The 13,475-nt window shown below is 43.7% G+C and overlaps 1 protein-coding gene across 3 annotated transcripts in view; it reads left to right on the top strand.

Moving 5' to 3' along the window:
* The window catches only part of OXR1 (oxidation resistance 1), a 234,133-nt gene that overhangs the window by 54,889 nt on the left and 165,769 nt on the right, over positions 1–13,475 (top strand). For all 3 annotated transcript variants that reach the window (XM_035125765.2, XM_035125767.2, XM_035125763.2), the window contains exon 3: positions 2,304–2,348. In XM_035125765.2, the coding sequence (XP_034981656.2) occupies positions 2,304–2,348 (45 nt within the window). The remainder of the gene's footprint in view (positions 1–2,303; positions 2,349–13,475) is intronic.

The following is a 13,475-nucleotide window of genomic DNA, read 5'->3' as shown; positions in this document are numbered from 1 at the left end:
ATTCAAGATAACTGTTGGGGAATGATGATAACAAATGTACTTGGCTTCCTAGACTTACCAGTACATGCTTTGTGTACATGTGTCATGGAGGAGGTGAAACTTGTTCATTTTAAGCCAGGTCTCTCTCTCTCTCCCTCCCTCCCTCCCTCCCTCCCTCCCTCCCTCCCTCTCTCTCTCTCTCCCTCTCCCTCTCTCTCTCTCTCTCTCTCTCTCTCTCTCTCTCTCTCTCTCTCTCTCTCGTTTACTGAAAATGAATTCGCACATGAAGGAAGTGAGAAGACACTTCAGTCAGTCACCAGTTCAAAAGGAAAACTGGAGTCAGAGTTGAAAATAGCTGCCAGTGGAAAGTAGCAAGTCAGAGAAAAGCAAAAGGCATGGTCCAAACAGGCCAGTGGTTGGGTTCTGAGCCTGGTAAACGTGGATCCAAGAAGCTGGATCTGGAGGACATTGGAGACAGGAGATTAGGTGACTGGGATCAAGAAGGCCAGATGTTTAAGGATGGGTTTGTGGTCCAAGGCAAGGCTAAAGTTTATTTGGCACCTTTGTGTATCCACAAGTTGCCCAGATAGATGCTTTGAGAGTTCTTAGATAGATAGGGCTGGAAGGCTCCCTAATGGCTCTCCAGGCCACCTGATTCCTTTTGGGCTGACTGCCATTGGCAGGACACCCTGAGGGACAGCAAGGCTCAGGCCAGCCAACCTCTCTCCCTGCAAACTGTCCCTGTGGCACGAGGAGTAAAGCACCTGGGCCCTGCTGCCAGATTTTGTAGTAGGCACATGCATAGATGGGTGACAAGGGACAGGGCAAGTGTAGATGCAGGGCAGGAAGAGGGAAACACAGAGATCTCTAAAAGATGCTTGGCTGAAGCAATGATCTGGGTTAAGTCCAACCTTTTGCCTCTAGTTCCCCCTCCCAGCCTCTCCCCAAATTTCCCCGAATGTCTTCCTTTGCAGTTCTGTGTTTCTTTGCTGCTTTCGTGAATCGGTACAGCAGCCATGTGATTTCTCTCGTCTTGTGCGGCATGGAGTATCGTGCAGTCTTAAGTGTTGTGTATTCTACGTGCAAAGCCAGCACATGAATGAAGCTGCACCAAGTAGCCACACATGCCTTCAATGTTGCAGACCGTGACTAGCTCTGCCCTTGCATCTGCATGTATAGCGCATGCACCTGCAGCACGGGAGCCTTGTGTAAAATTCTGCTGTGCAGTCTGAAGCCTCTGTTGCTCAGGTTCCCAGATCATTTGGATGCCTTCATGACAGCACCCTCCTTGCAGACCTTTGCACTGTACACACAGGTGCCAGGGATGTGGGGAGGGTAGTCAACATGTGCAATGGCAGGGCTGTGGCTACTCATTGGTCTAATGCAGTGGTGGCCAGACTTGGCCCTCCAGCTGTTTTGGGACTACAGTTCCCATCATCCCTGGCCACTGGTCTTGTTAGCTAGGGATGATGGGAGTTGTAGTCCAAAAACAGCTGGAGGGCCAAGTTTGGCCACCACTGGTCCAATGTGTGGTTATGCATCTGAATGGGCCTGATATCGCTATCCTCGCAGTGCAGATAATTAAAGGGCAGCATAACAGCCTTTTTTAAAAATCTGCTAAATATAACTTGGCATTTGGCCTTGTGTGTTGTGCACCATTTCCAGAGAAATAATGTACTTAAAGCCGTGAGACTCTGCATCCATTGAACAGGGACTTTTATGCCTTGCCAAAATCTATCCTCACTTTTTACTTGGCTTCTTCTAGAGGCTTTCTGGATGAAATGCTGGGTCACAGACAAGGATATGATGCAGATTGTGGCTTGGGGTACATTAGGAGTGGATTACAGCAGAATTCAGCTCTGGCAAGATTTTAAAGGCTAGTGTTTGGCAGCAGCTATTCTCTGTTCTCCAGAGCTGCTCTCTCTCTGCTACTTAAGGTATGTCAGTAAAAATACAAAAATGAAAGCAAATAAAAACATTTGGAGGCATGGAACAGCTCTGAAAGGGGCAGGCAAAAAACAGAACGGGATTGTCATTTTCCGAGCAGCTCTGATATGTTATTTGTTTGAAATTAGATCACAACATATAACAAAAGTGTCACACATATGTATATGAACATTGGTATTTTTGAAGTAATCAGTTAAGAATGTTGTTGAATCTTTATGCTTATGTTTTAATGGTCATGTTAAGAACATTTCTATGAATTATATTATTTCTTAATTATTTCCTGTGATCTATAGCAACTCTGTGCAAATTGCTCTTCCTTCCTTCTTGCATCCATCTTTACTGTCCCATGAGGTAGAACGTTATTCTTGCTTTTGCAGATGGGAACTGAGGCTGAGAGATAGCCACTCACCCGAGGCCACTCAGTGAGTATTAGATTCACTTTGCATGCATGCTGTGCATTTTAGGAAGCGTTGAGCTGCGTTTGTTTAGCATCCATGGCTAAAACCATTGTTTCAGTAAACGAATAGGTTTTAGCTGATGGACTGAAAAGAAACACAGCACCAGCAAAAGGCAGAGACCAGCATCACCAAAAGTGTGTGATCATATTCAATGTTTTGCTGAAAACAACAACAACAACAAGCACTTGTGGGTAGCCTAATAAGGAACTGGGGCAACTGCATGTGGGGAGAGGGCAAAACCTTTATGCCATGTCTGAGCCCCACCAAAATCACATGCACAGCTGCTATTATTTGCTATGGCAGAGAAGTGGTTATTGCTACCAACAACAGTTCCCCTCATGCATAGCTGCCAAGTCTCCCGTTTTTCGCGGGAAACCCCCATATTCTAAACCGTTTCCCGCTGGCAGCCCGGATTGGAAAAAATCCCGTAAATCCCCTGGATTTCCTACCTGCCAGGGAGGCTCCATTTTGGGTCCTGGCACTGCCCAATTTCCGGTGCCCAGACATGAGTAGCGCGGCACCGGAAGTGGCTTCTACGCATGTCCGGACATGAGTAGAAGCGATTTCCGGTTCCGCGCCGCTGCTGATCCCGCATTTTTCAGCGGGAGACTTGGCAGCTATGCTCATGGGATAAATAGCAGCTGAGTGTTGGCATGGGGAGCACGGCCAACCCAAGACATTTTGCTGCCTGAGGTGAACTGGCACCCCTGCGGGAATTCCTTATCCAGAAGCTGACCAGAAAAGCAGTGAAAACTTCTTTTGACACTGATAATTGGGCAGTATCCTTTACCACCCTTGCGGGCAGCAGAGCTCACTTAAGGGGCACAAGGTAATGTGACACTCCCAGCTCTGGCCTGCAGCATCTTACTGCTGCCCCCAGCTCTCTGTAGTCTGCCATGTGAGGCAGCTGCTTCACTCTGCCTAACGGTATGGCTGGTTGTGCCAGGATGTTGGGGATTTTTCACTAGGATTGCAGCACTCACAGCCCAAAACCTAATTTCCTCTTCCTCCGCACACAGTTGCTATTGGGGGAAAAAAGGGTGTGGGGAACCTTTTGGCCCTCCAGATGTTGCTGAACTACAACTTCCATCATCCATGGCCATTGGCCATGTTTGTTGGGGATAATGGGAGTTGCAGTTCAACAACAATTGGGGGGCCAAAAGGTTCCCACCCCTGAATTAAAGCAAACAAGAGACATTGAATGTGATCGCAAATATAATGCAATGCTTAGTTTGCCCTACTATGTCTCCAGTGAACACAGCCTCTTTGCTATTTTGTAAAAATTTATATTTTCCTATTGTTTACCTCGACTGACTTAACTTTTATGTTGCTTCTTGTATCCCCTCCACCATCAGTGTGTTTTAAACCTTTCAAACCTACAAATACATTATGACAAAAGTTAATGTTCGTGGTTTTTGTGTTGGCTTTTTCCTTCCTGCTCTACACCAGGAAAGATAAAAGTAGTCAGCATGCGGCAACTTCCAGCCTTGCAACTATAAGCTCTGCATGAAATTGCATGTCATTAAGTTTGGATACAGATAGGTGTGACAACCTAATTGAGTGCAAGGAGGTTTAAAGGACGCCTTACTGTAGTGACTTATCGGCATAAGCAACAAGAGCAGCTTAACTGTTGGGGAGGACCCCGAGAGGAGTTAATAATGCCTATCAGCTGCTTCTGCCTTGGGCTATTAGATATCTTAGAATGAAATAAAGTAGAACTCCCAGCTCTCCTCTCTTGAACTGCTGTGATTGGAGCCGCTGAAACAGAGCTAAGTCACTTCAGAGATTCTTTTGCAGTTTGGCAGCAGGGGTGGTTTTCCGAAATGTGCCTTGAGTGGTTGTACCCCTTTCACAAATGCCTATGTGATCATAAGCAACTCCTTTATTTGGTACCGTATTGCTGCTGTTCACACAACAACAGAAACCAAAGTCCACTCCAGTGCAAAAGCACATGATGGTGAGTTTTGTTGTTAGATCTATGCGCGGCGGGGGGGGGGGACAGCAACAACTTGGGATGAGTCATTGGTGCATCAAGTCCAGATTGACCCTGGGGCGAGGCCTTGCGCCTGTTGGGTGTGCAGGCCAAGTTAACTGGAATTCTGGGCACATCTCCACGACCCACTTGCCCTTCCTCATGCATGGGACAATGTTGCCACCATGAAACGTGAGTTTGGGCTCTAAACCAATACATCAGGCATGTCCAACAGGTAGATTGTGATCTACCGGTAGATCACTGGACGTCTGCGGTAGATCACTGGTAGAGCATTGGCTCCCCCCAAAGAAGCTGAACAACTGTGGCTCCCCTAAAAAAAGCTCAACATTTTACCTCCTCCCTGAAAAAAACTCAACAACTTTGACCCCCCCCCCCAAAAGGGGGTAGATCACGGCCAGTTTTTAACTCTGTGAGTAGACCGCAGTCTCTTGGGAGTTGGCCACCCCTGCAATACATTATGCAGTGCTGAGCTTTACGGTCTGCTAGTCTGTGGGCTAGGATTGTGATCATTGCAGGGTTTTATATTGTTTTCTATTTGACCTGTCTAGCCATAGAGGTCTACAGCATAAATGTGAACACAGGCTGGACTCGGGGATGGTTCAGTGGCTGGTGAAACTGGATGCCTGGTCCTCATGCCTGCAAGTGCCCACCTCAGTTTCTGTGTGCACAAGTGAACAGCCATCATTCAGTCTCATGGGACTATAGGAAGCTGCTTTGTACCAGGGCAGACAACTGGTCCATCTAGCTCAGTGGTCCTCCAGGGTCTCAGACATCACCTGCTACTTGAACCCTTTTAACTAGAGATGCCAGGGATTGACTCTAAGACCATCCTTCTAGAAAGCATGTGCCCTGCCACTGAGCTATGGCCCAAATCTATCTCCGGAGGAAGGGGAATTGAGGGCTCTCCACTCCTGACATTCAGCAGCGAAAAAGGGAGTGGTGGTGCCCCTTTGTGCATCTGCGCACAGTGCATTCGCCCAAATCCTGCAACAGTATTGCCCTTTCTTTGCTTCCCTCAACTGCACTTGCACAAAAATGTCATAAGGTGCTATGCAACATAAAATCACAAGACCACTGTAACATCCGAAAACAGCAACAATAAGGCAGCACTAGCTTCTGTCTGTAAAGACTGCGCTTTAATCTTGTGCTTTATGATTTTTTAATGCATTGATTCTGGCCCCTAAGTATTAAAAAAAACCACAACCCAACAACGTTCGGTTCTAAACAGGATTATGTGCCTTCTGCATTACATCAGCAACCATGCAGCGCATAATGATTTTTGAAAAAGTAGAGAGAGAAATGACATTAATATAGATTTCACTGTTCTCTTCTTGGAATACCAGAACAGAAAAAGAGCCATAAATATAGAGAAAGGCACTGATTTTTCATGCCTTCATATTATGTATTATTTTTAGGACACTCTTTACTATGAGACTGCGGGTTACAGTGTTCTACTTTACTGCAGAAAGCCATTAGATAATTGATATACTTGGAATTCATATTGGATATGAATTCTAGGCTATTTAGATTGTCTCAGTTACGTCATTCTCTTCAGAATGTCTTGAAATATAGTGTTCAGAGCTCTTTTCCCTGCCAGATAAATGATAATATGAGGTCACCTTGAGGACAGCCTTGTAGGACAAGTTACCCCCCCCCCCAATCTACACAGTGTACGATGAAACCATAACTGGAGCTAACCATGGTTAGCATCGGTGCACGTGTAGCACTAAATCGTAGTTAATGCCACCAAAGGAAGGGAAGAGGGAATTTGCTCTGCAATTAAGTAGAGTGAGGCAGCTGCCACGGGAAGTAGATTTGAAATGTTGTGACAGGGCCGGAAATGGTACGTTGCTTAATTTATAATTAAGCACTTGTGGGGTTTTCTGCTTTAGGAACCAAAATAAATTGGCAAGCTTTGGGTACTAGAAACCTTGACCTTGGGGGAGGAGTGGGCCTCATTTGGTGCTCTGCCTCTGCCAGAGCAATGGCCTGACGCTGGCTCCAGAGAGGAGGGAACACATGTTCCCGGCATCTGATCAGCTAGCTATGGCTTTAGGGATCCAGCAGTCCATTGGCATTAGACCTGTATATCTTGTTTAGATTTTCACATTGCCGTTAACTAGGTAGGGGCGCATCTTAAATGGAGAGACCTGACTTTCAAACTATGCATGCACCCACCAGCAAAGTGCCCTTCAAGTGCAATACTTTCAGTGTGAGGCTCCAAAATGCATACATTAGATAGAGCTGTAGGACCCATTTTAATTCCCAAGGCACATTATTTTTCCATGAGCCTTGGAGGGCTAGACAGTGAATGTAAACAGCCTGTGAACTGGATTCCAGTTTCCTCCTCCTCCACAGAAAAGTCAATGCTACTTTATTTAAAGAATGCAAATAATGAAATGTATTCCCCCCCCCCCAATGTCAGTGGTTAGAATTACGGCACAGGGGTTTGGAAGCTTCAGAGGTATTCATTTCAGGAAAGAAGGCTCTCAAACACAATAATACATCTTTCTGCATAAGCTTCCCTTTCTGATCTCTCTGTGGTGAGGACTGAGCAATACATCTCTTAACTTGTTTGCAAAGTGAAATATACTTTTCAGGCTTCTCCTGTCATTATCTCTGCTCTGCGGCTGGTGGCTATTTTCTGTTTATTTCAGGGATTGCGGAATGTGACCATTACCATAATAAATGATCTTTTATGCGTTTAACGAGTTTTGAGCGTTGTATGTAGGTTGGTTTGCAAATGTAATTGTGCATTCTGAGTGCTGGCAAAACAGCACTGGGAGGCAGTGACTGACAGCAGTAGAATTTGAGGTGACAAAGCAGCAGAATATATAGCACTCGCAGGCTCTTACCCATCATTACTTGGGAGTTCTAAGAAATGAACAAAAACCTCTGTGCGGTTTTTAAATCAATGGTTAAAATAAGTGCAGTATTGAAAGATTCAGTCCGCCATCTTGATTCAAAATCATATCCTAACCATAGCTGCCAAGTCTCCTGCTGAATAATGCGGGATCAGCAGCGGCGCGGCACCGGAAGTCACTTCTATGCATGTCTGGACATGCGTAGAAGCGACTTCTGGTGCCGCACTACCCATGTATGCGCACCGGAAATCGGGTGGTGCTAGGACCCAAAATGGAGCCTCTCTGGCAGGTAGGATATCCGGGGGATTTACGGGATTTTTTCCAATCCGGGCTGCCAGTGGGAAACGGTTTAAAATTTGGAGGTTTCCCGCGAAAAATGGGAGACTTGGCAGCTATGATCCTAACATGAAAGTCTGCTCATTGATCTCAGGGAACTTCATGCTAAATCCAGTTACTGTCCTGCTTTGGAGAAAACCTGATCCAGCAGTCCCAAGTCTACTCTCATGAACAATCCAAAGGTCTGGTCTGGTCACAGTCCAAAATCAAAACACAAGAGAGACAATGCAGTCACCAGCCAGGTCAAGAAGCTGGCTCAAGACTGTTGTTCCAGCACACTCTGGAGATGTTTAACCATGAACTTTCATTGCCCCACCCAGAGCATGGCTGCAGGCTTTCTGGATTGCCTGAGTAGCCTCTTGCTCCTGAGGAGCCCTTGTTCTTCGGATCAGCAGTCTTGCATTTGGCTGGGCCTGAAGTGGCAGCTGGACTCTGTGGCAGTTCAGGCCCCACCTCTGATTCTCTGCAGGGTTGCTCTATGCCTTCTGAAATAAGTTGTGGTGTTGTGACCTGAAAGGCTTTGATCCTGCTGCTCTGTCTCGCTGCCCACTGACACAGCCTGTAATGCTTGCTTTGGGGAGCTGCAGTTCCCATGAAGAGGAATTCTCCAGCAGGGGCATGACAATTGCGATAACTTAAAAGATGTCCAAATGCATGCAGCTTTGAAAGGTTCAGTCCACCATCTTGATTCAAAATGTCACCCAGTGGTATCCAAACCGAAACCTGCTCCTTGATCTCAGGAAACCATCGTGCAAAATCTGGTGAAAATAAGGGCACTTTATGATTTCGTCTACCATTTTGGTTGAAAATGATGTTTGATGGTATCCAAACTTAGACAAAAAAACCTGCTGTTCCATCTTGGAAACCCAAGGGGAGCCTGAATGCATAGAAAACAGACAAACAGACAGACATCTTTCCAAATATATAGGTATAGAAGATGCTAGACTTTACTGGCATCCTCAACAATGCATGAGAACACTGAGGTAAGCCAACACCCCCATTTGGTCCTGAAAACTGTAAAATAATGACAACGACAACAACAACAACAACAACAACAACAACAACAACATATTTATTTATACCCCACCCATCTGGGGTATAAATAACCCTGGGATAATAATCCTGGGTGTGTTCTACCCACCACTTTTGCCGGAAATGAAGCTTTTTGTAAAACTGAGGGGAAGTTTTAGTCCAGGACAATTGGAGTACCAGTTGGTAGCAGTTGAGCACCATCTGAGGCCCATAGCCACACAGAAGGAGCTCATTGTCAGCCTTGGAGAACCTTGATCTAGCTGCTTCTTTGAGTAAATTAGTAAGGAGGAGGAACAGTCTCTGTTTTGGCAGCTATGCAAATTGGATTTAGAAGCAAGCTCATTGTGTTAGATCACTTAATAGGATGTGGACGCATAATTTTTGTCATTTTCAACATGCAGTTTAGATAAAACTTCGCTTCTGGTGCTCAGTTACAGCACTTTTGGATGTCTGTTTTTAGACCATCAGCTTTGGGTGCCTCAATATCTCTTATATCGGTGGAGGAAATAATTGGATATTCACAGAAAGTTAAACATGTTTATAAAGGTTTATTGGAATGCTGTAAATCAGAGGTTTGGGGCCATAGAGATGAATGGAATAGTGTTTCCTAAGCCCATGGGCAACTGGGAAATTGCTTTGGGTCTTGGCGGACCACTTAAAGATCTTTCTGCCCGTTGCAGCAATTGTAATGCCACGGAATTCAAAGCGCAATGCAATAAAATGCAATGTAAGAAATAAAAGAAGCAATAAAAATGCAATTTAAAAATCAATATAAATATTCAGTGGGATGGATGTGTGACCTTTCATTTTCAACCACAAATTCGCAGACACACCAAAGAGACCTGAATGAAGCTTGTGAGCCTCTGGTGGTCCAGACTACAGTTTGAGAACCTCTGGTATAGGGAACACTCAGCTCAATCAATGAGGAGTTGCTTTGGTGTCTATATGCAGTGTTTCTTTAGACTTAAAAATGCCAATGATTCAACAAAAATGGCGTTCCAGACCTTTCTGACTCAGCAAGAATGTCATGCTGATAATGCCTTTTGCAGGCATACGATGTAGGCGCGCCCTAAACTTTCTGGGTAGAGGTTGTTGTTCATATTAACTGTGGTTTTTTTGGTGTGTGTGTGTGGGGGAAACCCTTGATATTTACAGATGCTCACATGCTTTTAAATTATATTTGGGTGATGTGGGAATTAACAGATGGACAACGAAATTGGATCCTGCAAGCTGTTATTGTTGCAAAGGGACTTTTGAAGTGTGAGTTTGGAAGGGCAAACACCGACCACCTATTGCTCGGCGGTCTGAAGGTCTCACTGTCCTTTCTACATTAGAATGTGTACGTTATCCAAATGAGACGGTTTATTGCATCTGTTTGGACATATAGACTGTATATATATATGTATGTCAAGAGAGATTAACTCTTTTCGTCATTGTTGTTGTTAATGTTAATGTGAGCTGCCACTGCTATTTTCTTTTTTTCTGTTACAGTTGCATTAAAAAATAATAATAAGTGAAGGGGCAGTAGAGGATACACTGGCCAGGAGCAGATAGACCATCTCAGGGAGGCAGGGATGGTCCCCAATAAGGATATCATTGCTCAAGGCCTTCACAAATGCTGGAGTCAGCACTGAAAAGATTGTCAATATGCACAGGTTTTGCAGACTGGGTTTGAATTTCCTACAACTAAACGTTCTGTGTATATATATTTGGAAAGAGGAACTTGAGGCAAAGATGTCCTTTAGCTTCCTATTCTGCTGAGTGGACTTTTGGAGCTAAATAAAGCCAAACAAAAAAGGCTTTCTTTAGGATTTCAGGAGAGGGGACTGGATTGCACTTACTCGAGTGGGTTTGTTATTCTAGGTCCCTATTTCTTCTGTGTTTTGTTTTGTTTGAGTAGCAAAAAAGAGAGAGCGTTAACACTGCTGTCATTTAAGTTGCAAGGGACTTGTTGCAAATTAATTGGTAAGATGTAGAAAGTGCATAGAAATCACCATATCCCCCCCCAAAAAAACTTAACTTCCCCATATGAAAATATATAATGCAGTCCTCTGGATGTTTACTCTGAAGTAAGTTAGATTGATTTCAATAGGCCTTACATCCAGGTATGTAGGTACTGCAGCGATAATCTGTGCCACCCAGAATGACAATGCGAGTTTGCAGTGCATAATCATACAGCGTTATAACAGCATCTTAAAAAGGACTGGCCATTCACTGCAGAATAGCCACACTATGTTCATTTATATGTCAGGATCAAAACATGTATCTTTCACGTTCAGTTTCTGTCCCCCACCCCTTTCCCCCCAGAGCTCAGAAAACCTTAACTCTTTTAAGCACATTGGAACAGCTTCACAATTACCCCAATTGTATATAGCCTATTTAATAGCTTTTCTAGCCATTTATAGCATGATTCCTCCAGGAATCAGCTCTATGATGTTACCCCTTCCATCCCCCCTCCAAATTGCATTAATGTTTGCCCTCTCACCCCACAATCCAGCAGCATCTGAAGGACTAAAGGTTCCCTTCCCCTGGCAAGAGGATGGGAAAGGGGAGATGCAACTTTAAGCTCCGCTGTGGGAAAATGGTAGGAGCAAGGTCCAACTTGCCTTTGGGCAATGGACCATTGCTCAGTAGTAGACAATATGCAGTGAATGAGGAAAGTCCTGGACTGAGTCAGTCTGATAATCTTGAAGAGCCACTGCCTGTCAGAGTACAGATTGACAAATAGCTTGACCTGGTATAAAACTATACCTTTGACAGTTACGGGTAGGTAGCCGTGTTGGTCTGCCTTAGTCAAAATAAGATATATATTTTTCTCCCAGTAGCACCTTAGAGACCAACTAAGTTTGTCATTGGTATGAGCTTTCGTGTGCATGTACACTTCTTCAGATACACTGAAACAGAAGTCACCAGACCCTTATATATAGTGAGAGGGTGGGAAGGGGTATTACTCAGAAGGGTGGTGGTAAACCTGTTGATGACTGTTAACGACTGCATTAGGTCTTACAGGAAAAAGCAAGGTTGTGAGATGGCTAAAAATAGCTTTATTGTGTATAAAGAGATAAGAATCCAATGTCTCTATTCAGACCAGGTCTCTCCATAATTTTAAGTTTGGTAATAAGTTTCAAATCAGCAACTTCTCTTTCCAGTCTATTTCTGAAATTCTTTTGTAATAAGACAGCTACTTTGAGATCTTGTATAGAATGTCCTGGGAGGTCGAAGTGTTCTCCTACTGGTTTCTCTGCTTGTGATTCCTGATGTCAGATTTATGTCCATTTATCTTTTGGCGTAGGGTTTGGCCTGTTTGTCCAATATAGACAATTTGACAGGTAGTGATGGTGGTTGTTACTGAGATGGTTTATATTTACATAATGAGAATGCTACTAAAAGATGTCCAGTTTTGTGAAGGAAATGTTTTGTTCTCACCAGATTTAAGTTTTGGCTGTGCACAGAATGTTTGCTCAGGCTAATGACGCCACATTAAACCTGCCACTATAGTTGCAAACCTTCCCATTTGTACAATTTATATTAAATTGGGGGCAGAGGCCGATTTGCACTTCCTGAAGCAAATTGCCGGTGTATATGCACAGCAGTTCTTCATCGCTACTTAGAGATTTTAATTCCAGGCACCGGCTTCACGAAGACAATCAGCATTTACAGCACCAACAGGTCACTAAAAAAATGGGAGGGGGGGAAAGAAGCTACATAAAATATATATTTCGAGTTGTTTTCCTGTGGTATGATTGGCAGAGCAAACAGACCTGCAAAATGTTCAGAAAGGTCTATCAACAAATGCAGCAATACTAGGGTGCTGTGAGAGGAAGGGGGAATCACAGCCGGGGGGGGGGGGGGAGATGGGCTGCTATAAATATGTATTTTGAACCATGTGTTAGCAGATTACCCAGCTACGGTGATATGTAGAAAAATCAATTCTTCATAGTTACAGACTTTTTATTTCATATCTAAGCGATAGAAAGTGAAATGTACCAAACTTGATCCATATCCCATATCAGAATTTCGGAGTTTAAAATTACAGCTCTCTCTGCTGTAGAGCAGATTTAAAAGCTATGTTAGGTATGCCAGGAGGGTCTCTTATTGAAAGGAGAGTAGGAGGAGGACTCATCTAAAAATGAACAGAAAATCATTTCCCGACTTTTTTCATTTTACCTTCTCTGGAACTTGGATAATTTTAACTATCTTTTGGAATATAGGAGAAGAAATGGCCTCGCCAGTTTAGCCACCATGAATTTTGGGCACATTGATAGATCCAGTTTTTTGTGTTGTTTAATATTATTTTAATATTGTTGGATGGAAAGACCAGACTAGGCACCTACCCCCTCCATTATTATTATTATTATTATTATTATTATTATTATTAATTTCATTTCTATACCACTTCATATTTTTAAGAGAAAAAGTGGTTCACAACTTACATTAAATTATCAAATAAAAAAATCCCTTAGAAAACATTACTGAAGAAAGTCAAGTATAAAGTATACCTTCAAAGCAACATAATTAACAGAAAACTAAAATATCTTAAAAGATTTCAAAATAAAACTTTACAAAGAAGGTCAAGTACAAAATGCACGCTCAGTGCTGCAAACTTAACAAAAAAAAATCTTAACATTTCACAAGAAAAGATTCCTAAAGGAAGTCAAACAGAAAATGCACATTTAAAACAGCATAATTAGCAAGAGAAAATAAAATGTTATCATAAGCATAGAACAGATCTACTCCTGTTGCTGCCAATCCTTGCAGTGGTGGCTCATGGCAGTCTGTACTAAAAGGCAGCCAAGATTGTCTCTAGCCTCTTCAGCAGCCTCAGCTACACTGGCCCAGGCCAGCTGGGAAAAGGTAGTAGTAGTA

The sequence above is a fragment of the Zootoca vivipara genome, chromosome 8 (genome assembly GCF_963506605.1).
Source record: "Zootoca vivipara chromosome 8, rZooViv1.1, whole genome shotgun sequence".
Lineage (NCBI taxonomy): Eukaryota > Metazoa > Chordata > Lepidosauria > Squamata > Lacertidae > Zootoca > Zootoca vivipara.
Note: the sequence above shows the minus strand (reverse complement) of the source record. Positions and strands in the feature narration are given on the sequence as shown.